The following is a 27,625-nucleotide window of genomic DNA, read 5'->3' as shown; positions in this document are numbered from 1 at the left end:
GCGGCGGAGCAGAGGCTGCCGGGAAGCGTAGTCCCCCCTCCCCGGGGCGGCGAGCCCGGCGTACGGCCCCGGCGCTCCGGGGGTCGCTGCTCCGCCCGGCCTCCGCCGCTGCGCTTGAGGCCCGGCCCAGCCCTCCCGCGGTGCGGGAGCCGGGGGAAAGCGGCGATGTCCGGGCCGCCGGGGCGACCTCCTGCCCCCTCGGTGCGGCCCCTCAGCCCGGTGTCGGCAAGGCGCGGGGCTCAGGGCGGGAGCCGCCATTTCCGCGGTGACTGCGGTCAGGCCGGGGCCTTGTTCCGGAGAGATTAAAACCCGGGTAGCAAAGGAGTGGTTAGTACTGCGGCTGTAGACATAATAATGTTGCCGAGGTCATGTGAATGTCATGGCCCCCTGTCCTTTGCCCATCCAGTTCCCTCAACCGTTGTTCCGTGCTCTCTGTACACCTCACCGGGTTTTACAAAACTAAACCCATTCTTCTAATCTGTATTACCATCTCTTTTTTTTTCTGGAGGAGAACCACGTGTGTGGGCCCTCACGTGTGACCTGTGAACCCTTCCCCATAGCTACAGCCCTGAACGTTTTTAGGAGCAAAAGGAGGCGTGGGTCCGTTCTGGAGACGGGCAGGTGAGAGCTCACGGGTGGGCAGCAGGAGCAGGCAGCGGGGAAGGTGGCTGCGGCCAGGGGGGATGCCAGGGGTGCGGGAGCCGGCACCAGCAGCGGGTTTCACATCCAGGTGGGTGCAGAGCCCCTCTGTGGGGAGGAGAGCGCGGGCGGGCGGTGAGGGTGCTGCCTGACAGACCGGGTGCCGATCCCTGGCTGGGCGGTTGGAGGTGGTGGGGGGGCTGGCGGACCCTGTGTGAACAGTTGAGATGACAGCAGCGCAGCTGAGGTGTTGAGATGGGTGATGGTGAATACAACTGGTTATCTTTAATGCTGCTTCTCGTTTGGGGTTGGAGTCAAAGCTGTCAGGCTTTTCTCCTGCCTGGGTGTGTGTCTCCCCTTTTGGGAACGAAGCAGCCCTGCCTCTAACAACAGAAAACCAGGGTACTACAGCTGTCACTGGGCTGTACGTGTTTATGCATGTGAGATGTAACAGGGATGATTTAAAGCAGCAGTCTCTTCTGAGTAAGTGTGCACTGCTCCTGCTGGCTTCACTGAGAGGCGTGCATGTCCCTAGGAGGGAATTTAACTCTTTTTTTTTTTATTTAAGAAATGCAAATGTTTCAAAGACTGGCCTCTATTTAGATGTGGGGGCCCGGGGCATCCAGAGCTTTTTGGAGTTCCCTCACACCTTTTTTAACAAATGCATGTCTTGTTAAATAAGCGTATTTCACTGTAGGATTGACTGATGTAAAATGCTCCCCGAGGGGAGGAGCTGGGTGCGCCATGCTCCTGAATTACACCGCTAGCTCACCGTGTCTTACAAAACGCTGGGAAGTAACTCTGTGCTTTACTTTTAAAACCTAAATGAAGTAGTGTGAAAAGAAGCTAAGACTTACTGAATCATTCCTACAGTCGGATCTGATGATCAATTAATTGCTCGAGGCCAGGTTTTTTTGTTCCTCGTTTCCCGTTTTCCGCCTCTCCCCCCTCCATTTCTTAGCTGGACCCTGCTAGAGCCGGGGAGAGCTGCTGGTGCCCAGGTGAGGAAGGCTCCGGCCCCCCGGGCAGCGCTTAAAATGTCGGTGTTCTTGCCGCGCGTTCGCAGTTCGGCATTTCTGCGTTCCAGTTCTGTTAGTTAAACTCCTCTGGGGGATGTGAGAGAGGCCGGTCGTCGGGGGATTTTTATTATTTATTTTTTATGACGTTAAAACCCAGCTCAGCCGTAATCCCCTCTGGCAGCGGTGGTCAGGCCGAGCTGCTCCACCGTCTCTTGCCTCTCCCCCGCCCCCGACAGCCGCCCGCTTTTGGGGGGACCCCAACACCCCCCCCCCTCCGCCGCCGCCGAGGCTCCCCCGCGGGCCCTGGCTGCCCGCCGCCGCTCTCCCTCCTGCGAGGGGACCGGCCGGGCGGCGCCGGGAGGGGAGGCCCCGCTGTCGCGGGGCGTTATCCCCCCGCGGGGCGCCCCGCCGCCGCCGCCGGCGGGCGGGGAGCGCCGGGGGCCGGGGCCGGGGCGAGGGGGGGGGGCGCGGCGGGCCGCGCCATGGGCTCGGCGGCCGGCGGCGCCCCGAGGGAGGCCGGCGGCCGCCGTGGGCCGCAGCTCGTCCGGGGCGGCGCAGGCTGCGGGAGCGGGCCGCGGTGGCAGCCGCCGGGGGCGGCGGAGCCGCGGCGCCGCCATTAGCGGCCTCTCGCGCGGCTTCCGCAGGCCGGGGCTCGGCTGGAGGAGGGAAGACGCGTCCGCCGTGAGTACCGCTGGGCACGGTGGCGGCCGCGGGGGGACCCGCGCCGGGGAGCGGGGGGGAGCAGTGTTTCGGTACGACGGAGGACCGGAGCGGGGTTACTCGCCTGCCCCGGGGCCGAGCCCGCGAAGCGGACACCGCCTCGGCGTGAAGGCCGGGCGGCAGCCGCGAACCGGGCTGTCGTGGCGGACCGGCAGGCGCGGGGGGCCCGCGGCTCGCCTCCCCGCCCCGCCGTCGACCGGGCGCCGCGGGTGGGCCCTCCCGCTGCCGAGGGGTGATGCCTCCCGCTGCTCCTGCCCTGGCTTGCAGCTCCCGGGGCACCCCCGCGGCCTTCACTAGCAAACATAGGCAGCGGCAGCGGCCGAACCCCGCGGCTTGAAGCCACGCCTTGCTCCGTGCATCCCGGTAGTTACACCTTCGGGTTATTGCCACAGCACAGACCGAACGTGAAAAGGCGCTCGCTGGCTGTTTACTGTTTGCGTTTCTCGGCTTTGGCAGAGAGTGAGCCAGTTTCGCTTTCGGTTCTCGGCGCCGCAGCCCTTCAGGCGGGAGCGGATACTCGTTTGAAGCGTACATAAGCGAAATAGTATGCTTGAGTTATGCTTAGAAAGTAGTCTTGATGCATTAAATTGGGTTTGCTCTTGAAGGGGCTTTGCTGGTTAATTTCTGTGGGGAAAAAACCGTTTATGGGTGAGGTAGAGCCTGAACACGGTGTTACAATATGGTGAAAAGAAGGCTTTTACTTTTTTCTGTTTAGCGTCAACACACTCTTTTACTCCAAGACCGTTTTGCAGTTTGTATTTACATCCTCTAACGATGTCAATTTGCCTAGATTGTAGTTGTAGAATAGAATCTAGACTAGATTATACGTGTTGTGGCTCTGCAAACTGCTTGTCAGAGGCTCGTGCTCTTTTCAGTGATTTCAGTGGGACTCTACCGAGGGGAAACAGCCTGCAGACTAAGGTTTAGTTTATTCCCATAGTTGAAGGTGAGAGAGGGCAGAAGGTGGTAAAGACAGAACGTAAATCTTGAAAAGTAAAACAGATGTTTAAAAACAACTTCACTATTAAGCTCAACAAGAAATGGTACTGATTTAATTAACCAAAGAAGACTTTATTTGGGTTTTGTTCAGTGGATTTGCATACGGGTGGATTTGTGCTTCCATAGGAGCTGTGTTAACTTCTGTGCATTCTGGCATGTTTTTTAACATGCCTTCCTCACTGAAATCTGTATTTTCTGACTGCTTTTTCCTCTCTAGGTTCTTTGCCTTCCCTTTATGCCTCAAAAATTTTTCAATTCATTTGTCTCTTTTGGTCACGTTTGACAGCCGAGCTGGAATCGCAAAGATAATTTCTTATAAGTTTTGTGAAGATCAGTGGCTGTGAAAAGGAGAAGGCCTGAAATTAGTATCCCCAGTAAGGAATAGGCAGTTATGTTTGCCACATCGTCTATTTAAGAGACATCAGACAAACGATCTATCCAGGATAGCCATTGGTGATTATTACTAGCAATGCCATGTGCTGGCAGCGTTATGCATCTTTTGATTTGCTGTGGTTATCGAACAGGAGGCAAAGATGCTCCTCCATTCTGCAGTCACAGTCTCCTGGAAAGGGATATGTGAATGGTAAGCCAGGGGTGGCATAATGGTCCATGAACTGTAAGCCATCGCATCTGTTACGATTGCAATTTCAGAACTCTGTCATTAGGGGAGTCCACAAGTCCCATCTGTTTCCATCTGAAGTTAGTGTATAAAATTATTTGTTTGGATGCTAATAAATATTACATTTTCAGACTAGGAGACCATGCAAGGCTTTGTCGTTGTTTGATATTTTCACCAAGGATCTGAATAAAGGCCTGGGAGCCAAGGCTTCTGAGTTGCCATCCAGTCATTGACCAGCTGGAGTAACCAAAGCTTTTTAACCTGGATGCAGAACATTGCCTAAACATAGCTTTATGCTATGCAGGTGCACAGCCTGAAAACCAGCCAAAAAGAAACTGGTACTCCAAAGTGCCGTTCTTATGGACAGGCTCTGTGTTTCTTGGCAAGTAGTACAAAATCTGGGATTAGGTCTCTAATTTAAGGTGCTCAGTCATGGTTCTCTGTAATAGTGTGTGGAGAGAAACGAATACTGCCGGAGGGCAATTCCTCCTGCCTGAGACACTATCTAGTGTCTAAGATAGCGTTAGAGACGTGCTGTTTCTTTTTCATACACGATGTGTAAAATTGTCAAAAGGTGTATTAATATCATATTTCCTAATTTTTGTTTGTTCCTGTATCAGTATTAGTGGGGCTAATAGGCTTAGAAGACTGAAAACAAAGGATCTTTATAACATCTTGAATCTACAGGATTGTGGCTCTGCATCGGTTTCAGTTCAGAGTTCAAGCAACATAATCCCATTACTTTTAAAATCATAATTTGACTTTCTGAAATAAGGCAAGATGGAGGAGAGATTTAAGGCTGCTACAAAAGAAAATTGTGGAAGTGTAGTTTAAATGCAGGCTACAGAAGGCAAAAGTCGCCAGCCATGAATATTGCTGTCCTCTTAGAGTTGGACGAAAAGAGAATGCAGGGACCGAACCCTCATTGCAGGGGAATTCTGTTTTATTCCAAATGTATGGTTAAATTACATAGAATAGATCACATTTGTTTTAAACTAAAGTGTAGGAAATACTAGCAACAATCAGATTAAATGAGGGCATAAGAACTTTTTTGCTTTATCAGCTGGCATTCTGTTGTTCATGCAGTGTCAGGACAAAAGGTTGGATAGATAATCTAGAGGCTACTAATTCTAGAGACTGATTCATGCTTAGCGCTACTGTAGTGAAGTGCTTTTGGTCTTACCTGACATGAGTATAATATTCTTCCTCTGAAGACTTTGTTTAAGGGAATACATACAGCTATATCTCTAGCATAGGACCTTATGGAAGGTCAGGAAATTAGTTTAACTGACAGCAGTACGACTTGTGAGATGGTGAATTACATGTCGGATAATTTGGCTAGAACAGATTCCCTCCTATCTTACTGTAATGCTTGATTTTTCTGATAGCAAACTATTTTCTCCAAGCTATGAGACTTTATCATCTGCTTTGAGTAATAGTTTCTCCCATTAGGGCTGCCTGCAAGGTTGCTGTAAAGTACCTCTATCTTTAAGAGTGGATTTGGGGAACATACCCAGTTATGTCCAGATATAGGGTGTCCCTTTCTGGTGAGAGACCAAGACAAGTGTTTGCATATGGCTTACAAGGAATGTCTCTTGGAGAATGGAGTCTGCAAACAAACAATCTTGGAAGGGTACAGAAATCAAACGGATTATGTTCTGTGCTTTCAGACCAAAGGCTAAGTCTTGAAAACATGATTCCTGCAACTGTTCACACTGTCCTGAGTGCTCTATATTTATGCTGCCACAGAAAGAACTGGTTACACTCGGAGGAGAAACACAAGAAACACTAAGGACTGAAATGCGCTTGCAGCAAAAGTATCCTCATCATGAATAGGTACACAACTATCAGACAGCTTGGTGATGGGACCTACGGCTCTGTCCTCCTAGGGAGAAGCATTGAATCTGGAGAACTAATAGCCATTAAAAAGTAAGTATTTTCTTTTGTTACTTAACAGTGGATGGTCCAGGTTTTTCCATTCTATGGTCCGCATCACTTGGTCCTGCTGGTTTGAGTACTTAACATTCCATGCAACATTTATATTTGAAGTTGTGTTGGGGCAGCCTGCAAAGCTCAAGTTTGCTGTATCCTCCAAAGCCCCAGCAGACGATAAAGAGGGTGAGATCTATAGGCTTATAGTGCCAGTGCTCTGCTACTATGTGCAGTCAAACATGTATTATGTATATTATTTAGAGTATTCTGCGGTTGGAATCTGCAATCCCTTCCCTGCTGCTTACATGGTTCATAACATTTCATGGTCTAATTTCCAGTGTAAAGTTAATACTGCAGTGATAATTAACACAATGGATCTCATTGTCCATTATCTGTATCTTTATATGCTATTACATGTTGGTCTTTTCAGCTTAAGATTTTCTTAAAATTCCTTGAGAAATCCACTTGATTTTCTCTGCTGCTTCAGCAGTGACGTCAGTTTGTAAATGGCTTATTTGTCCTAGTCGTGGTAAGAGACAGCTGTAAAGCATCGCAGGCACCTTCCTGAAATGCCGACCATGACCCAGGGACAGACTTGTCAAAAGAGCTTTCAGTACAATGCTGTTTTGTATGAACCATCAATAGCTGGCTTTAGGAACTTTCTAAATCCTCTGTGCTGAGAGTATTTTTCCTTTATCAAACCTTGCCAGAGGCACCTTTGATTTGAATTTTGCAACGTGGTAGAAACTCAAAAATTTCAGAACAAACCAGAAGATGGTACTCTCTTAGCTTGCACGTTAATGCCAGCCCATTATTAAGAACAGAAATGGCCTGGTGGCTGAAGGCACAAGACAGTAACTGCAAAAACACTGCTTAAACAAAAAAAATAATCCAGACCCCTTCATGAAATGAAGGGCTTGTAGTTCTTAAACTATTCTAATTATAAGAGCTGATTTCAAACTGGAAAGTTCCTACAGTAATAAATAATACTGAATTATTACTAAAAGTCTGACAAAGACTCAGATCTTCAAAGGGTCCCTAACTCCCTGTGAAATCAGACTCTAAGCAGTTGGGTATTTTTGTAAGTTTAATATGTGCTCTTTGTGTGTGTGTGTGCGTGTACGTGTGAGCCTTTGTCCTGTTTGTCCTAAAGCAGAGTGTTATGTGTGAAAGAACTGAGTCATAATCAAAATGCATATGAACAAATAGGACCATACGTTACACACAAATATTATGTTCAGAACTGTATTCTGCCTTAGGAGAAAACAGATCTGCCACGCAGTTTGCTTCTGTTAGAGCAGAGCTGCTTATAAGCTTGAAAGGAAAGGCAGAATTTGAAAAGCAGTTGGCATGATAGATGCAACTCGCAAGGAGAACCATGAGGAGCAGTGAAAAATGAAGAAATACAACTTAGGGGGGAAAGGTATTGAAATTACAGAGAAATCAAAATATAGAGAAGAGGAGCAAGAAGAATATGATAAAACTGGAGACCCGGTGAAGTGATTTAATTTGGTCTTCATTAGATTCGTTTCAAAACCTAGTCTGAGTTGTTCATAACTGTCGTAACCCTTGTTCTTTTTACAATTAGACTTGACTCCACCACATCGTATACTGGAAGGAAAAATAGCATACCCTGACTTGGTGAAGGCTCTGAAATTTTTGCAGCAAGATATATACACGAAAAAAGGCAATCCTGTGTAATAGTAATGCTTTTAAGTTCTATTAGAGTGTACCTTGTCTAGAGATGTAAAGTTTTTTGACAAAGGAGATAACACCTTATGTTTTGATGGAAGAACTGAATTGTTAAGATGTAATGAGACGTATGGGTCTAAGACCAGCTGATGTTGACCATGTATTAATCATTTTTTTCCCCTCTACTATTGTAGAATGAAGAGAAAGTTTTATTCCTGGGAGGAATGCATGAACCTTCGAGAGGTTAAGGTACTTGTTTAATTCAGGGGTTGACTTTAAATTAGACGATCCCTGTTGCATTTTGAGGTAGCATCAAATTCTTTCCACCCCTTTTACCAAAAACTCCCCCTAACATGAGCTGTGCCATATGGCATTACAGTTCTGTTTCCTGGCTCTGCATTTGAACGGGGTGTCTGTAGTCTTACTAAAATTCTGTAGTCTTACAAAAAATCATTTGGTTGTAGAGAGCTGCTTCCTGCTTGCTGTGAGTGGTGTGTAAGTGAGAGAGATTTCCTATCACAAAACCTGGAGTTGATTGGTGTTTGTTTTTCAGGGCTTGAGAACACATGCCCTTTGCACAGCAGTAACCTTTGTGCATGCAGTTGTTTAGTTGGTTTGGGGGCAGACATTTAGCATGAAATTCTGACACCAGCAAAGCTTTAGGGCTATGTTCTAAGGACTCCCTTAATTTCTAGTCCTTGCTATCACTGTTGCAAACATGCAGAAAACCTAGTCACTTTTCTTACAGTGCCACATATTGGTACTATGTTGCTACAGCAAGAATGAATGTAGAATACACTGAAACTCTAAAAAGAAGGGAGAACGAAGACCCAAGTATGCTGATTTTGGTTGGGATAGAGTTAATTTTCTTCATAGCAGCTTGTATGGGTCTATGTTTTGGATTTGTGACCAAAACAGTGTAGGTAACACAGGAATGTTTTCATTATTGCTGAGCAGTTCTTGCACAACCTCAAGCCTTCTCTGTTTTTCACACTTCCCTGCCAGTGAGTAGGCTGAGGCTGGGCAAAAGGCTGGGAGGTGACGCAGCCAGGACAGCTGACCCCAGCTGACCAAAGGGAAATCCCATACAACATCGTGCTTGGCGATTAAAGCTGGGGGAAGGAGGAGGAAGGGGGGAACATTTGGAGTGATGGCGTTTGTCTTCCCAAGTCACCGTTACACGTGACGAAGCCCTGCTTTCCTGGAGATAGCTGAACACCTGCCTGCCGATGGGAAGCAGTGAATGAATTCCTTCTTTTGCTTTGCTTGCAAGCGCAGCCTTTGCTTTGCCTATTAAACTGTCTTTATCTCAACCCACAAGTTTTCTCACTTTCTGCCCTTGCAGTTCTCTCCCCCATTGCACTGGGGGGGGAGTGAGGGGCGGGGATGAGTGAGCTCAGCTGCCCACCAGGGTTAATCCACAACACTAAGGAAGAATTTGCAGGGTTATATTTAATCATAAGTCTAAGCTGACTATTGCCAGTGCAAGTACGAGGAGAGTGTGAATTCTGCTAGTTGGAAGTTACTTATAGAGAAAATGCAATTGTTTTGGTGCCTACTGTGATGCCAGATAGCTGGCTTTTGAATCACCAGTACTGTACATGTAACTGGTAATACTTGGAGATCTGGTCTTTGTTCTCAGAGCTGCCTGATTATTTAAAATACTGAAGAGTTTTGAAAGCCAAGTCTTCTGCATCAGTGAAATAGATTTTTTTCTTTTTCATTAGAATAAGACCCTTGTGAAATCCTGTTTGTATTTTCTGTTTCTAGTCTTTGAAGAAATTAAACCATGCCAATGTAGTAAAGCTGAAAGAAGTTATCAGGGAAAATGATCATCTGTATTTTGTGTTTGAATACATGAAGGAAAATCTTTATCAGTTAATGAAAGAAAGGTATGTAATGGCATCACCCATTCCCGAGATAAAATAATTACTTGCGTAATGTGCTTTTAACACCCGTGTTACTTTTCAAAGGACTTTGGATCGTTTGTTTAGGCTTAGATCACTATGGCTTAAAGCTGTGTGCTGCAGTAGGAGCTGTGGCTGTCACTTTGAGCATATCCCAAACAGTTTAGTGAGACTTTCCAGTGCCTCTTCCCAGATTAGCCTGGCAGATAAGTAGGGTACTATTTTGAGAGTTAGGAACTCTGGGCTTTTAACAGCCCTCACCCTGAAGAGGCATTGATTTCTAGTTAAGTACTCCAACTAGCAATGCTTTTTCTATTAGAAGGTGGTGTCACCACCTCTTCTGTTATGGCTTCCTCAAATAAACGATTAAATAAAAAGTGGTTGAAATGATAATCATGAGGGGTCGAATTCTGCATTGGTTCTAGGAACTCTTTTTTCCTTGCAATTTGAACTGTCCGAAGACTGCTTATTTTATTTGTCAGCATTCTCAATAAAATCTAGCATTTTATATTTGCTGTAGCATTAATAAAGTCTTAATTTTAGCCTTTGGGCTATGATAGCATCCTCCAGAGGATAATTTGGGGCAAAATAGCTCCCTGCTTTGAATTGTTCTCTGAGGAGGCCATTTTCTCTCTATGGACCATAGAATGAGCCTGGGAGATGTCAGTAATTTTACTTGATTTAACAAAGTAAAGTTACTGTTATAACATATCTCTGTGAATAGTGCATAAAATACCTTTTTAAGCATAAAAATACTTACGCACGCACAGGTATAGAACAGTAATTAAATTGGGCACATATATGTGGATGCTGATTTTTAATTATATGGAGTGATGAACCTTGAGAAAATGGTTCAAGTACATAACATACACACCAATTATCTTTAGGAATTTCTTAGAAATGCTTGATATATTCCACCTCCTTATGAAAACAAAAAGGGCAGATGTCTGTAAAAGTGTGCTACACATCATGTTCTCTACGGTTTAGCCAGGCCTTGGACTGGTTAGACATTGTATAAATCGAACCTTTAAGGGTGTGATTTATTTGCTTAAGTCTTAGTTAAAATTGCCAGTCTTGCTGGAAGGGACTGTAGAGGAAATATGGCCCTCTTTCTGCTGTAATTAAAAAAATAAGCAAGCAAATATGTAAAGCTGACTCTAGTAGCTGAGCTCACTTCTGAAATATGTGATGGTCAGTTTTTTTGAGAGGAATCGAGCTCAGGAAATTGAGTAAGGCCCAGGCCATCTTCTTCATTCACTGTTAGGCTTTTTCTGGATAAAATTGTCACTGATTGCCACCCCAGCCCATCTCTACTGTGGTTTGGCATGTGCAGAGGCAGCTGGTACAGAGCTGTTTGATCAGAATCCTCTCATGGTAAGAGGGGCTATCATTAAACCGCCTGCCATGGCTGATCTTCTTGCCTGAATATTATGAGAAGAGCCTCTTGTTTTCAGTGGTAGCAGATGAGACTGTTCTTTCAGATAACAGAAGAGAAAGAAGTAGCACATCAGCTGTTAGGTAATAACAAGGGAAAGTCAAAAGTATGGCTTGTATATGCTCTAGAAGAGAGGCCAAAAGAAACTGTGCATGAAAAGCACTAAATTAACATGAACCCTTGCTATCTTGAGGAGTGTGCCTCATGACCTGAACATGTTAAGATTTTTTCAGTTTGGCCAATTTTCTTTTTTCTCCCCCCCCCCTTCTCCCCCACCACCTTTCTCCCCCCCCCACCAATACGGCAGTTCTGCAAATACTGTGTAAATTTTATTGGAGAAATAAACTACATGAGAGCGCATAAAATATATCTAGCAGTTTTATTGTCATTGTTACCTTTTATCTTTTGTTCATTAGATAGTAGCATAAACTAATGTGTGAACTTAATCATGAATATTTATTTCTTCCCCTTTCTTTTATCCACAGAAACAAACTGTTTCCTGAGTCTACAGTTAGGAATATTATGTATCAGATTCTGCAAGGGCTTGCATTTATCCATAAGCATGGTAGGTTATGTTTTAGCTGTAAACATTTTGAATTAGAGTAAGATAGTGTCTGTGTAAGTTTTTTAATGAGTACACTAACAATTACATTACTAACTTCAATAAAGGGAGTGATCAAAAGAATGGCACTATATGAGAGATTCAGATTACTGAAAATATCCATATTTTATAGTTGCCTGATATTTTAGTCTGGAGGTTTGCTCAGTTCCTTTTCTGTAGATTTCTACTGTCTCAGACTGGCAGCTGGCCACTTTCTAAAACTCATCTGATGTTAATGGGCACATTTCTTGATAGATTTAGAGGTTCCCTGAGCTTGAGAATAAAGGAGAAATTACTCTTTTTTTCAAGGTACACACAGATACCTGAATAAAACACACACTGTCTGTAAGATACGCTTAAAGTCATAAAGTGTGAGTGACAAACAGCTTTCATTGCATGGCCTTCCGACTGATTTTTACATGATAAAATGATAAAAGCTAAAGCTGGTGTACCAGCCAGTAGTAACAAGACCCACTTAACTAATTAAAAAAATTATTTATTTTAATGATAACTTCCTCACCAAGTTTTGCTGCTCCCTGCAATTCTGCCTGCTATATACACTGTAGCGTACGTTGCTGGTCAGCTCTCGGGGTTATCAGAAGAGAACTAACATCAATGGCCAAAGTCCTGGAAGTGAAAGGCTTGTAGGACCAGCATTTCAGTTCACTTGAAGAACACATTTAACTTTGTTTTGCAAAACATTTTCAAGGTAATGACTTTACTCTCTGTTCTAATGGGGCTTGGATACTCTTTTTGAAACCAAACTAGAAATCCCAGTCAGTTCCAGTGAGATACAAAATACTCAAGAACAGAAAAATAATATGGTTTATTTGCAAAAATCTAAGCCACCTTTTTTTAATAAATTGTCAAATGGATCACAGCCTTTTGAAATACCTTTTCCTGCTGTTGAACTTAATATAGCTATAAAGAATGAACAATTCTGTGTCAAAACTGTCTTGTTCACTGACCTGCTACATGCTAGACTGATATTTCTCTCAAGATATTGCAAATCTGTAGTTAAAAAGATCTGGAAGTTCATGTCAAGCCTGACAAGATGGTCTTGATGGTCTTGTGGCTCACAGTGTAAGGCTGGGTGTCCCAAGATTCTCTCTGCAACAGTTTTGGAAAAATCACGTGAACTTTTTTTCCATCTCTTTATTTCTCTATTCTGCACCTGTATGGTACAGAAATGCTTGTCAAGTAAACTTCTTATGTTCTTTGTCCATCCAAACTCTGAGTATCTTTTCATATTTGAATACACAACCGATTGCTCTTTTTACAAGTTTGCCAAGAAATAAATTGCCTCGAAAGCTTTCTGTTGGTACATTGCATGTCTGTGCAGCAAAATAGAGAAGTGATTCTACTAAATGCTAAAAACAACCTTGATTGCTCTGTCTGGTACCTTCCATAAAGAGGCAGTAGTTCAAGCTGGCACCAGAACATGTACTTAATACCCCTAAGAAAGACATAATCTGCTGGTTGGTAGAAATCTACAGCACTGTGTCTACAGTGCGGTCATGGGTTAGTCTTAACAAACTAAAGTTAACAGGATATACCGGGCAATGTAGACACATGCTATCTGAATGTTTATTCTGTTCTGTGTGGGAGCATATTCAAGGCCATGCAAAAAATGAAGCATGTTGGAAGGTCTCTGAAAAGGAGGTCATAGAGCTCTAGTAAGGTACTACAAAGGGAGCTGTATATAGGAAGCAGTGGTCTCAGATGCCTGCAAGAAAGAAGCATAAGGACAAGTTTTCCAGACTAAGGGTGGAAGCAAATTTCAGAGACAGTAGTCAGTAATATTCTAGCCCTCTTCTCTCATTTGTATTGAAAGAGCTCTTGCCCAATGCTCATTTGTGATCAAGTTTTGCTGAATGCAGAGAGCACTGAAAAAATACACTGAGATCCTCTGTCTGATAGGGCAATGAGTAACTGAGTGCTTGCAGATTATGATGTTCTCACATTTAAAAAGTTTCAAAGTGAAAAAAAATTACCTCATGTTTTAATTTGTATTCTGCTTAAAAGAACTTTTGAAGTAATTTTTTTGATTTATTCATTGCACAGTTTCCAACACCGTTAGAATGAAACTAACATTAAAATGGTGTAAATCTTTTTATGTAAATTTTTTTCAAGTGTCACTTGAAAGGGAGCTGTCTGACTGAATGCTCTGAATTGTTATAAGGTAGTCAACTTGTGCATACTGTTCTTTACAGTCTGACTGAACAATCATTATACTGACTAGCTCTGTTGATCACTTAAGACTTTGAACTCTGTGTTGTGCTATTCAAGCTTCAGCAATAAGAACTAAAGCAAAACAATCCAGGTGGAAAATAAAGGCTATAGCTGGGGGTGGCATTGCAATGCATGTCAATATTTCATTTGAATTTTAGGGTTCTTTCACAGAGACTTGAAACCTGAAAACCTCCTTTGCATGGGACCAGAACTTGTGAAAATAGCAGACTTTGGCTTAGCCCGAGAAATCCGATCTAGACCTCCTTACACTGATTATGTATCCACAAGATGGTAAGTGCTAGTATTCGTGTACATCGTGTGAAACTTACAGTCAAGCCTTTGAAGAAGTATTAAATTTGTGCTGCATGTAATACCACTTTTGATGCCTCCTATTTATGAAACTTTTATTTAAGCTTGGCATAATTTGAAAAGCTACAGTTAGTGTAAGACAGTTTACAGATGGCAGCAGCACAGGAGCAAAGAGGGAGCCTGATAAGGCAGGTGGGACATGCTGGGGTTGCTGCATGTCAGAAAGGCATAAGAGAGCTTACAAGAGCTTATGTAGGTTTTAATTCTTCATTCTAGAAAAAAAAAATGAAGTCTTATGTATAGGATAGGAGAGGATAGGAGCTTTTTAAGGGATGTTTGCTCTTAACAGCAAAGATTGAATAGCTGAATGGTTTCATGTATGCCTATTTGAATTGTGTTGATTGTTGGGATTTGTTTTTTCTTTTTTGCCTCTCTTTTTACAGGTACAGGGCTCCTGAAGTCCTTCTGAGATCCACCAGCTATAGTTCTCCAATAGATATTTGGGCTGTTGGTTGTATAATGGCAGAAGTTTACACACTGAGGCCTCTCTTCCCAGGCGCCAGTGAAATTGATACTATATTCAAAATTTGCCAAGTCTTGGGGACGCCAAAGAAGGTAGCTAAAGTAACGTTCCACACTGCAGTAATACTAGAGGTGTTCTACAATACAGAATGGTACAATAGCAGTAAGCATAAAATAATCAATTTTCACTCTTACTGCTATTGTATGGTATTGATCTCTGATATAGTAAACTAAATTAAAACTTATTTTCTGTGAAATAAGCATTGTGTAATTATGCTATAAAACCTGACATTTAGAGCAGGAGAAATAGACCCCTGAACGGCAAACAAAGTCATTAGACTGTGATTTCATTAGGCAGATATTTCATTTTCTCTTGCATATTGCGTATAAATCTATGGTTTAAGGGGCTAGAATTTAGAATCATGGCAAGACTCCTATCTTCTGATTCAATTTGTGGTTTTGACTTGGATATAAAGCAAGACTTACTTCTCGCCAGAGGCTTGAGGTGAAAATTTCTAGTGAAATTTTTACTATAGCCTAGAGTAAGCTGGAGACAGTCTATTACTGATAGAAGAATATATGCTAGTGTACTTAGGCGCTATGATGTTTTACAGCTGAACTTTCTTTGTGATTGGAAATCTCATTCTTCCAGAACGACTGGCCTGAAGGCTACCAACTTTCAGCCTCCATGAACTTTCGCTGGCCTCAGTGTGTACCTAACAACCTAAAAACCCTCATACCTAATGCTAGCAGTGAAGCGGTGCAGCTCATGAGAGACATGCTGCAGTGGGACCCCAAAAAGCGGCCAACAGCTAGTCAGGTTTGGGTTTGTCTTCTTTTTCTCACATCTGCATACGATGCTTCCTTTCACTGCAAGACACCTTTTATAGACGGTCATTTAACGGTTGCTCAGGGGTACAGTTCTAACAAGGGAGAAGAGTAGAAGCCAAGAACAATTTGCAGGACAAAGGGCAGTAATTAAAATAGAGTAATCAATCTTGTGCATGCAACATCAACTGCATGGGGTGTGCGCTCAATGATCAAATGTGTGACTGCGCCGTGTATATGTACACCTGAATTACGTGTAGTCCAGTCACTGTAAATAGCAGCAGAGTGAAGGTAGGATGTATGGCTGAAGGCTGTAATGCTGCTCTTTCATTGCTATTGATACGTGCCACAGAATCACAGAATCATTGAGGTTGAGAGTGGCCTCTGGAGGTCATCTGGTGCAACCCCCCTGCCCTAGGCAACATGTGCCAGTGTTCTGTCACCCCCACAGTAAAAAAGCGTTTCCTGATGTTCAGAGTGAACCTCCTGTGTTTTGGTTTGTGCCCATTGCCTGTTTTCCTGTCATGGGGCACCACTGAAAAGAGCCTGGCTCCGTCCTCTTTGCACCTTCCCTTTGGGTGTTTCCATACTTTGATAAGAACCTTACCTTCTCCAGGCTGAACAGTCCCAGCTCTCTCAGTGTTTCCTCATAGGAGAAATGCTCCGGTCCCTTAATCATCTTCGTGGCCCTTCACTGGACTCTCTCCATTATGTCCATCTCTCTCTTCTGCTGGGGAGCCCAAAACTGGACATAGCACTCCAGGTGTGGCCTCACCAGTGCTAAGCAGAGGGGAAGGGTCACTGCTCTCGACCTGCTGGCAGCACTCCTGCTCATGCAGCCCAGGATACCATTAGCCTTATTTACAGCAAGGGCATATTGGTAGCTCATGTTTAGCTTGGCATCTACCAAGTCCTTACCTGCAAAGCTGCTTTCCAGGTGGTTGACCCCAGCACGTACTGGTGCATGGGGTTGTTCCTTCCTGCGTGCAGGACTTGGTATTTCCCTTTGCTAAACTTGAGGTTCCTATCAGCCCGTTTCTCCAGCCTGTCCAGGTCCCTCCGAATGGCAGCATGACCCTCTGGCGTATCAGCCACTCCTTCCAGTTTTGTGTGGAGGTGTTGAACAGTATTTGTCCCAATATTGACCTCTGGGGTACACCGATACCTACTGGCCTCCAGCCAGACTTTGTTCCACTGATCACCACCCTCTGGGCCTGGCCATTCAGCCAGCTTTCAGTCCACCTCACTGTCTGCTCATCCAGCCCAGTGTTGCCTGGATAAAGCTAGCTTATGCAAGGCAATTTGCAAGCCAATTTCAGCTCAGTTGCACTGTAGATACGTCCCAACATCCTGTACATAAGCATAGCCCAAGTCATCAGTATTACACATATAATGGTCCAGCTGATGTTGATGGTAGCCACTGATTTCAGAGATCAGTACTGTAGTGGTTCAAATCTGACTTGATATCAATAGAACCATAGCTGAACCTTTGTCATTATATCAGACCTTCAGTACAAATTGTAATAAAAAGCTTTAAAGCAATTAAAAAGTAAAATAGGTGAAGAACTCTCAAAGGTAATGAAAAGCAGAAAATACTAACTATAACTTGGTGTTAAGAGCCATTAACAAACGTTTTACAGTAAGGTACAAATATGGTGAGGAATCTGAGCAGTGAGAGGTCTTTGGGAAGGGAAAATGAGTATACCTGAAACAGCAAGATGGGCAGAGATGAATCACCTTTACTGACAACCCCTTAATTACTTGTAAGACAGGATAAAGATACTTCTACCAACATGTCTTCCAAAAAAGAGAGGCTAATTTTCATAAGGGTTATATTTCTTTCACCTGATTCAGTCTTGGAACTGGAGAATGGAAAGGCTGGGATGTCTCTGGGGTCATTCAAGTCTTGATGGCCGAATCTGTGATGACAGGTGTGCATGTGTTTGCACATGCACATGCATACACACACGTGAAGAGACATCACATAAGGAAATGTGCTAAATGCCATATACCTGGTTAAGTATCTTTACTTCTGCAGAACCTTTTCCTTTTGTGCAAGTCCACAGAGGATTTGATAACTTTGTATCTGTTCAAACTCTTCTACTATTGTGGCATTATTCTGAAGTGGATTGTGCTCACTAGAATCTAGTGTTGAGAGATGGGTCTTCTGCTGTTTCCCACCCCAGATAAAAGGAAATTAAATTTGTACCGTCATATAGGGCTAGCTAGAGTAAGTTAAAAACTTTGGTGCCTTAAGTTGGATCCTAACATCTTCATTATGTTTTAGGCACTTCGATATCCCTACTTCCAGGTTGGGCATGCCCTGGGCGTTCAGGAGCTGGGGAAGCAAAAGGAACTGCATAATAAATCGTCTCTGCATATTAAGCCTGTCCCTCCAGCACAACCGCCTCCGAAACCTCACACCCGCATTTCGTCAAGGCCTTTTCAACAAAGCCAGTCTTCTCAGCACTTGGTGTACCCGTATAAGACAGACAACTCTGGGGCTGAGCATAGTAACTACTTACAGGAGGAAAAGTCTAACCAGGTTCTTCTGCCTGCAATTCACAATAAGGTTCCTCAGCAGGTAAAGGTCCATCTAGCATAAGATACACTTTGTGGTATACTACTGCCTGATTTTCCCTTAATTGTGTTTGGGTTTTTTGTTCTCTTTCAAGGTTCTTGTACTTTACTGAAAGGACAGGAATTGGGAATAAAGAATAGTTACAACTTTCTGCTAGAAACTGGAAGTTACTCTTGAAATCTAAATCGAATTGCTATAAAACAAGCAAGTCGATTTCTCATTTGAAAGCCATTTTATGCTTCCCTTTATTGTAAAGCACCACTTAAAGGATGACACTGTGAATTCATACGAGTAAAAAGGATGTACAGTGGTCAGAATATTAATGGAATTGATGCCAGAGAGAAAAGTATTAAGCTAAATAGTATTGAAATGAGGGGGATGGGGCTATTACCTTCATCCATTTAAGGCATCCAGTTTATGTGACTGAGAATAATACTGCCTTTGGGCTTCTATACTGGCCATGGAAAACAAGAGATTCTTCTTTCAGCATAAGAGCCTACCATTTCTGTTGATTATACAAGGAGACTGGATTCGTAAGATAGATGACGAAAGCAGACAGTGTGAATTCTGCTGCTAACAGATTAGTCTTAAGTAGGGTCTGTACTGGCCATATACAGAGTAGCACAAGGTTGAAATGTACTGATGAGCTTAAATGGCTGAAGAGACACAAATTTGTACCTGTGTTGTCCTGCAAGAAAAATACATTGTATAAATGTCTGGGCACAGGCTTGTGGAAACATGAATGTGCGTGCAGTTTGTACTCCCAAGATGGGTCAAGAAATAAAAACTGAGTGTGAGGTAATTGTTTGGGAGGTGTATAGTGAAATATAAATAGAATTGGATTTGAGACCTAAGAAATCTATTCTTCTGTCAGGGCAAGATACTTTATTACAGGATGAAATGCAGAAGATATGTAATAATGTCTGCAGGCTACAGATTGTGTTAGCATGTTTAATGAAAGATTAGGATTCTGTTATTACAGCGCTACTACCACTATTACTCTTTGAGACAGGAAAAAAAAAGTCCTCTTTGTTCTGTCACCTGGTTTATGGTGTAAGCGCGTGGTTTTGTTTCTTTCCAACCTTTATAACAGAAAACATCTACTGGGACTGAGCATATAAATGGTGAACTTAAACAAAAAACTAGGCGAAGATGGGGACATCTTGCTAGAACAGTGAAGAGTTCTGAAGACTGGGATGACTTGGAAGACCTTGATTTCAGCTCTTCTGTCACGAGGATGGACTTGAAAAACAAGAAAAGGCAGGGTGATGAAAGTCTTTGTAGGTAAGTTGGTTTCTTTTATGTCCATGTGCTGTTTGGTCTTACTTCCTTAGGCTTTGCCTCTTTTTTCATAATGTTGCTCTTTATGCTTTCTGTTTATCTAGAAACATATATCCAGGTGGGTAGAGGACATGCAGCTTGTCTCTCTCCTGCTTTGCCTTGGCTGCTTCTTGAATGCTGACCTTCAAATTGCAACACATTTTTTGATGCACAGTGCATACAATTCCGTGTTCATTTTTCCCCACTGAAAATGATGCTTAGCTTAAGTCTTCTCAAGTTAATCATTGAATATGTACTTTCTATTTCACAAAAGAACCATTTTGACATATTCCACACATACGAACTATTTTGGGTGACTCTAAGCTGCAGTTTCCATGGATCATACACAGTAGAGAAAAACTTACTGATTTATAAAAACTTTAAAAGCAATATATAAGGGAACTAGAAGCACAGATCTGATTTTCAGGGGCACTATGGCTTCAGGCTGAAAATATTCACTGTTTTCTGTGTGTTTATGCTGTAGCAAATGCGGCGTGAGGAAGTGATTCCTGGAGCTGGGATGGAGATGAGAAGGCCAACTGTGGATAAACATACGCTGTAAGAATTGGACTAAGTGTGGCAATTTTTGGTTTATAGATTTGAAAGCATTTTGGACCTGAAGCCTTCGGATGCTGTAGGCTCTGGCAGCAGTGCACCTTCCCATGCAACCTTTCCACGGCAGGACACTCCCACATTGCGAGTTTCTGCAGCAAAGCAACACTACTTGAGACATTCTAGGTATCTGCCTGGTTAGTAAAAAATACTTCCTTGTTTTTCTTCCTGTAATTCCAACAGCAGTATGAAATAGCCATTGGTACATTAGGCTTTATCCTTTGAGCTTGTGGAGTGGGGCTACTGCTTAAAGAAAATGAGGAGAGCAAGAGCTTTGCTAATGTAGATGGCCATGATACAAACTACATTCTAGCAGTCTAGCAACTGAGATGAACCCTGCTTACAAGAAGGGGACAGGATTGTTGGTGGTACTTCCTGCTGCTGGATACTCTCTTATACCTTGAAGTGTGTTAGAAAATGTCTGTTGATGTGCCAAGCTATTCACTGTTCCCCTGAGAAGGGTAAGACTGGTCTTCTAGACTGGAAAAGAAAGTGTCCTATGTTTACCTCATGAGTATATAATACCATGAACAACAGAAGCTAACTAATAGTGGGAATATACTTTGCTGTAGCTTGGAGTTAAATAGAATGCAAATCCATGTCTCTGTAGAGGAATTGCATGCCTGTCTTCATGTTAACCGCTGCTATACTGAGACCAGCACTGGGGCAGGACAAAGTACAGGAAGCGGACAGCATGTCTGCCTGTATTTAAAATGAGCTGAGTGTAAATGTATCCCGTTTCATAATTTGTGTTTACAAAGGCAGTGTTAGGTGTTCATTCACTTGTAGTACTAATACTTCAAAATTAATTAAGTAAACTAGAAGGTATTGTGATGGTAAACTCAGTCTTTTTTCCTGAAACAATTAATTGCAATGACTTTCAAATTGGATCACTTAAGTAGAGTTTTGGTAGCTAAAAGTTGTGTTACTAGAGGAGGTTGTAAAACACATTGATCCCAAGCCTGCTTTTGCTTTACCGTAAATTGTGAGCACATCCTTGCATGTTAGGTACCCTGCTTAAATATGGGATGTTTATTAAATACAAATAATATGTGACATATGAACGAACTCTACTGCAAACTGTTTGCACAATCTGTGGTTTCAGTAGATACACCAAAGAAGGGTACAGTACTATGAGAAATGTAATCTACCATTATTTACTCTCAGGTTATCTTGTCACTGTTAGGCTAAAGGCTGTAAAATGCCACGTTTGATATGAAGCATAGATTTCATTTACATTGCAAGGTTCACCTTCTGTGACTTGAGAATATTTGCGGCCTTGATGTGATGGTCCTGTTCCTTGACATAAGCAGCCACTGATGCTAGTGGAACTACTTACACTATTATCTTTGAGGATTAGGGCCTATGACTACTCATAGCATTGCCGTATGAGATGATGGGAAGTAACCCAGAGGCAGCTTAAATGCAAAAATGTTTTGGTTTAGTTCACTGAACTGGACATCTGCTCTAAGACTGTGCATCACATGGAATGAATGCAAGCCTGTGTAACAACAGAGATTTCAGGGTGGTAATTTTTGCATTTTTGCAATAGGAATAAGCACAAGGAATAGCATAGTCTCCACTTCCAACAAAGAGTCTGTTCCGTCTAATCCCTGGCCCAGTTCTGGTTTGCCTGGAAAAGCTTCCGGTTTGGGAGGAAGTATTAACAGGATGAATTCAGGTAAGAAGCTGTGCTTAACACTCTGAGAAAAGATAATAGGTGGTGTCTCTGCAATTCCAGACAGCTGTATTTTGGGGTCACCCATTTCTAATACATTGTCAGCTCCGAAGATATTTGCTACCATGTCTGTTCTGTCTGTCAAAATCAGTTATGAGCACTGTTCCTTGGATTTGGAGACTACTTTAAACTGAAACCTAGTAATTTCTTCTAATGAATCCCCAAAAGTCTGGTTTGAAATACCATGTGCATAGAAGGTTGGGCAGCTTAGGTCTGTTCAACCTGAAATACTTCATCTTGCCTTCAGTTTCCCTCATCAGTTTTTCTAAGTCATATTTTCAGGTTTACAAATTATTTTAGCCCAGCTGGTGCATAAATGACTGTCTGGAAGCTGGTCTAAATTGAACTAGCTGTACACACCACTCTTCTCTCTCGTTATGTGAATAAAGCAAATAAAATCTATCATCATGTCTTTTAAGTGAAGCTGTTTAAAATAGTGAAATAATTGTAGCTTTAAAAAATTCAGACAAAAAGCAAAACTCTTCAATTTTTCTTCTTCAGGTTTTTGGGGCATTTGGTATTTCAGGTATTTAATCCCTATTATTTGATTTGAAGTAATTAATTTGTAGATTTTTACATTAGATTTTACCAGATATCCTTAAACATGTTGATGTTTCTAGATTGTATCTATGTAATTCCTCTCTAAATCTTTCTCGGCTTCAGGTTTTCATGTGTTACAGTTTTGCAGTGCAGTACTTGTTTTGCATATGTTGTTATGAAAACATTTGATTGAGAAAATTTCTGTTGAATCTTGGCCCAAAGAAACATTTTTGGCCTTTAGAAATTCTGGTTTAAAAAATAAAAAACTTAAAATTTTGGATGTAATTTCATCAGAAAATTGTTCTTTAAAGATTCAAGGTGGGAGGATGTTGTAAGTGGCTAAACTACATGAGAACCTTTATGTATGTAGCATATGTCTCCTTCCTGGCTCTTCTACAAGTTTTTGCTTCTTTTGTAGCTGCATAGGATATCATTAGATTTTTCCCTTTTTTACTTACTGACATAATTTCCCACAATATGCTTTGCCACTGCTCTGCTGCTCTAGTACATTACAGCATATGCGCGATGGATCTGATCTGTGCATGTTAACTTGTTTAGAGTCCATCTGTGCTATGACTCTAGACTGTTTTATTTATAACTATTTTTGTTCTGATTTCTACAACTGATCCTACAGGTCAGTCAGATCTGTTCCTGCTCATTTTAGGGACGAGTTTTGTAGGTGACTTTCCAAATTTGGAACATGAATCTGTCCCAATTTATGAAGTTGTACTCTTAAGTGGCTTCAGTAAGAGCTTTGTGTAGCACCAGAGTCCCAGTCTCACTGCACAGAAATCCAAGAGTGAGTATATTCATAGGATCCAGTTGCTGAAAGTTAAACAAAATAATTCCAACTGAAATGCTAAGTTTTGAAAGCTTTGAGAAACCTTGAAAAAGCTGAGATGTCAGAAGGGCAATTTCTGCTTCTTCCTAAGAGTACAATTTGTACCTGTTTTCTATTCATCTTTAAAGCAGTCTGATGCTGGCAGTCTCCTGAATGCAGGTATATGTAGGATCTGTGGATTTCTAGTGTCTTCAGTGAAGTTCTTGTTTTCATCAGTCTGTGATCAGGCTTGATCTTGAATATGACCCGTCAGTGCACACCTCTATCATCTGTTGATAATGTGGGAGATCCATTGTGTTAAGCTCAAGTGTTGCTTGCCATTTCTTTCAGGGCCCATAGGATCAAGCGGTCTAGCTAGTGGTTATATCCCTTCATTTCTGAAGAAGGAAGTAGGCTCTGCTGGGCAGAGGGTTCAGTTAGCACCAGTTGTGGATCCATCTTCTAGTAAGTATCGAATTCTATTAAAAAAGGAGGCTTATTTCCTGAAGAAATAAGGATCTGGACCTGCATCCAGTTGCTGTTCTATGTGGACAGCTACTCACTGAACCTTTATCTCATGGCATTTTCTTTTGTCCCTTAGATTATGCTTCTCTGAAGTCAGTAAGACCCTATCTTGGACAGCCATCGTTCAGTTCACCTACAAAAAGCACACCAAGGTTAATGCCTCTCCCACCACCAGCTCAGCCGATCCATGGGCGTGTTGACTGGTCTGCAAAGTATGGTGCTCACCGGTGACGTGTGGAAATACTCTCTGAACCAGTGCGTGTTTCCCATGAAATGGTGGCTCACATGAGACAATTTCATACTGCTTTATATACCTGTAAATTTAAAAGAAACAGATCTTCTATGAACGAGACATTTTGAAGGCATTTTTTACTTTCATTTGTATTACTTTGAATGCAATCCTGTACCTTTTTGTATAAAATTGTTTTGTTATATAATTGGGTCCAGTTATTTTCATAAATCGGATACTTTTTGTATATATGGCTTTTAGGGGGTTTGGCATTTTTATACGATAAATTTTTATAACAAACTTTTGTAAAATTTAACTTTTCCTTTATTAGATTCAACTTTTTATAAAAAGTGGATAAAAAAAAGCAAAGTGGTGCAATATTGCAGTGGAAGAGAAATACTGAGGAAGGGGCATTCATTAGACATTTTCTGAAGTTTATGTGCTAAATGAGGCTGTATAATTTCAGTGATGCCATGTCTTGATGCCACGCTTCTGTTGTCCTATACTCATTTGCTTTGTAATGACATCAAAGGAATGAGTGACTAACAGTCTAAACTCTCCTTTGCAGTCGCTGAGAGACTGCTGAAAGTCAGTGGGAGGCTTTTTTTTTTTAATTTATTTTTGCCTTTAAAAGGTTTTTGTTGGACTGCTGTCCAGCTTTCCAGCTTTTTTTTTTTTTTCTTTTCCTTCTACCAAATTTGGGGAATCTTCTTGTTTGATGAAGGGTGAATACCCTTCTGTAGATCTGTTTTCTGACACAGCGCTCTTTTGTCCTGCTTCAAAGTTGCTTCTTGGCATTATTCAGTATGAAACAGAATGTGGACCTACCTCCATTAAATTCATTTAAATGTTCTAATGATTTCTAAGGAGAAAAATCAGATTCGGTTTCTTCTTTACTTCTTGTTGTTGGGAATATAAGATCTGAAGACATATTTAAGGCAGTACTAACATTATAAAGCTGGTTTCAGAGTAACAAAGTATTAGTGACACGCCAGCAGCAGAGTTTAAGGAAACAGTATCTATGCAGCTGACTTCTTAATTTTCACAACTGTTTTAAATCACTTCTGGAAAAAAAAATCCAGAGGAAATGAGTCAGTTTAAGCTTACTTCAGTTCTTTGTCACTTACTTCATTACATCTTCACTTACAATGTGAAGAATATGTCAGCTTCTGTAAATAAGGCCCCCAGGCTCTACTGGATAAAATGGGACCTTACCTGGTCCTGCTAAAAAATGTTCTAAAATTGTGGCTGGTTTCACAGAAACTGATACAGGTCTTTGAAGAGCAGTTTAACTCAGTTTGTAAGAGAAAATGAGTTATCAGGTTATAGAGAAAAGAAAATAGCCCCACAGTCTGGTTTAATTCTGTACTGGAAAGGAGTGCCAGAGTCCAGCCATCAGCAAAAGATTCATTTAGATCACAGTCAGCATTTGGCTGTTCCTGCACCTCCTTCCACAGAAGGAAGATAAAACAGTACAGTGCTGTGGGAGAACATATTTTATAGCTGCGCTTTGGAACAGCACCACCAAAGCTGAAGTGTGCTGTGAAAACGCATCTTCCTGCAGAAGTGTACAGAAATACTCACCTTTCTGAGCTCATTTGATTAATAGATCAGACAAATCGTATATTTATGAGACTTAAATCCAGTCTGAAGGGATCAGAGCAGTTCTCAGTATCTGGCCATTTCGAAGGAGCTGAATCGCTAGTGTGTCAGTGAGATCCTCTCTGTGGGGTCTGCTGGCACCCGCAAGGGGCAGCCACTGTGGACTGGAGACTGACAACGCGTGCTGGCCTCTTCAGTACTTCCCGTGGAGAATGCGTGGGACGTTGAGGAAACTGTACCCTAGAGTAGGCTGCTGGCTCAGTGCTACCGGGGGAGCCGTGAGGAGCACTGCTCAGTGTTTGCTTTTATGGACTCGGTCCACTGTGAGACAGTACAAGACAAAAAGGGAGCAAAAGGGTCTATGCATTAAAAAAAAGTATGCGTGTAAGACTTACACGTGCCAAGGACATGTTCTGTGTCCACCTACTCTGTTTTTTGTTCATAGCAAGTACTAACTCCAAACCATATCTAACTGCTTCCAAAGCAGTAATGCCAATGCCTAGCAGTAAAATAAAGCAGCCATTCGATTTCTAAAGCACACGCTGATGGTGTCTTTGGCTAAGTGGAAAGGGAAATATGTATATTTGTGTTAGAACTGGAAAGACAGTTGTTTCTCTTGGTGGAAATAAATATCTGTATTTATGTCTAGATATCATTTAATTTATTTTATCAGTGAATAATTGGTCTCAAGAGGGAACACCCTGAACCTCTCCTAAGTATCCCTAGACCTAAGTAGGCAATTTAACTAGTCTGTGCCATACGCTTAATTCCTACCAGTGGAAGCAGGAGACAAACAAGTCACGACAACGGGCTGCTGAGGCTTGGATTCATCCTACCTAACTGCAGGCACCTAAGTGTGAGCTCCTTTGTTGCAAGCCAACTCTTTAAACCGGTGGTGAGTGAGAATCATCTCAAGAGAAATTCAGCTCACCCGAGAATTTAGTAGCCCTCTGGAGATGCCTGGGTCTCTCCACTAAGGATGGGGACTACTCCATGTGTTTAAACTAACACAGAATGAATCTGAACCTGGCCTGTAATCTCTGAGCCTTTATCAATCAGCCCTGCAGTGGTTTTCTTGACTATGACATTCAGGTTTTGGTCAGTCCAGCAAAAAGATTAGAAAAAGTAGTAGTACTTTTTTTGGCATATCTCCTCTTTCCCAAAGTAAAGCCTTTATTTTGGAAAAAAGCTAATAATCTTGATATTCAGAATCACTTCTGCTAGTTTCAACTTAGTGGGACAGAAAATCAGCAAAGTATAATGGCAGCACTTGTAGCTTTTACTCAAGCAAATTCTTACTGAAGTTGGAAAAAAGTTCTTTTTGAGTAAGGACTGAGTTGACTGAGCTATGTATTTTACTGTGCTGTCTCAGTACACAATACAGATACGGAAAAGATGTAGGTCTTTTTTACACTGAAATACGGACAAGCAGCATTATCTTGAGAATTTATCATACGTAACCTACTACTTTGTGTTTTAATATGTACCAGCATCTTCATGCAAAATGTTTTTAGAATTCTACTGTTTACATTTTCTCAGGCTTATGCATAACATGTTATAATGACTGTTGGAAATAAAGGAGCCTGACCGTGGACTCGTTCACCTCTGTAATCCAGATTTTTGTAAAAGTATTGTGTAAGTGCCATGATGTTAGCAAAAAAACCCCTAAGCCAGAAAACCTACTTCCATGGTATTTCTGTATCTAATGAGGCTGTTGATATGAGTAGGATGTTCCGTAACGTGAGGAGGAAAACATATATCGAAAGAACATTTTTGAACTTATGTGGAAGGAGAGGGTGGAATTGTCAGAGTGAGTAAAGACATATCGGTTCTTGTTTATTCAGTGTTTTTGTTCAAAAACGTTACAAATGTTTGTTTCACTCCTGTGTCTCCTGCCCAGAATAAAGTTACTCTTGAAATACTGACTGACTAGAGTCTTGATCTTCTATTCATTTTTTAATAAAAGCACTTTAGTTTGGCTTTTGTTTGTTTAGTTGTGGGGTTTTTTTTTAAGTAAGCGTTGCATTTGGTGCCTTCTCGGAGGAGTACTGCCTCCTGGTAGCTGTGCTTTTTTACACACAGGTTCATTGGCCACGTGATTTGAGTCTAAGCATGAAATTTCTGCAGTATACCATGAGCTTCGTGTAAAGCTAATAGTTTAGTCCTTGGATGTCAGCTCCTCTGAAACTAACTGCAATGCTGAA

At 42.2% G+C, this 27,625-nt stretch overlaps 1 protein-coding gene across 7 annotated transcripts; it reads left to right on the top strand.

Annotated features, from left to right (window-relative positions):
• The first annotated feature begins 197 nt into the window (after positions 1–197).
• On the top strand, positions 198–27,346 carry CILK1 (ciliogenesis associated kinase 1). 7 transcript variants are annotated; one of them, XR_005933997.1, is made up of 15 exons: positions 198–621; positions 5,667–5,925; positions 7,815–7,869; positions 9,391–9,512; positions 11,448–11,527; positions 13,954–14,086; positions 14,548–14,719; positions 15,279–15,446; positions 17,742–18,038; positions 19,129–19,319; positions 19,953–20,104; positions 21,520–21,648; positions 22,207–22,231; positions 23,417–23,530; positions 23,667–27,346. XR_005933997.1 is itself a non-coding variant. In XM_030036747.2 (15 exons), the coding sequence occupies exons 3-15, from the start codon at positions 5,825–5,827 to the stop codon at positions 23,819–23,821; spliced, it is 1,869 nt and encodes a 622-aa protein (XP_029892607.1). In that variant the 5' UTR covers positions 198–327; positions 509–621; positions 5,667–5,824; the 3' UTR covers positions 23,822–27,346. The 7 variants fall into 7 exon arrangements, 6 of the variants coding, with proteins under 6 accessions (XP_029892607.1, XP_029892612.1, XP_029892606.1 ...); XM_030036747.2 differs by lacking the exon at positions 22,207–22,231 and having other exon boundaries at positions 198–327; positions 509–621; XM_030036752.2 differs by lacking the exon at positions 22,207–22,231 and having other exon boundaries at positions 5,746–5,925.
• Positions 27,347–27,625: the final 279 nt, after the last annotated feature.

This window comes from Aquila chrysaetos, chromosome 15 (genome assembly GCF_900496995.4).
Source record: "Aquila chrysaetos chrysaetos chromosome 15, bAquChr1.4, whole genome shotgun sequence".
Lineage (NCBI taxonomy): Eukaryota > Metazoa > Chordata > Aves > Accipitriformes > Accipitridae > Aquila > Aquila chrysaetos.
This window is presented reverse-complemented; position numbering and strand designations above follow the sequence as displayed.

Bases quoted from the DNA above. Each gene is read 5' to 3' on its own strand.
- CILK1 (XM_030036747.2), top strand. From the start codon at position 5,825: ATGAATAGGTACACAACTATCAGACAGCTTGGTGATGGGACCTACGGC. The intron at 11,528-13,953 runs GTAGGTTATGTT...TTTGAATTTTAG, and splicing joins TGCATTTATCCATAAGCATG to GGTTCTTTCACAGAGACTTG. The intron at 18,039-19,128 runs GTAAAGGTCCAT...CCTTTATAACAG, and splicing joins ACAATAAGGTTCCTCAGCAG to AAAACATCTACTGGGACTGA.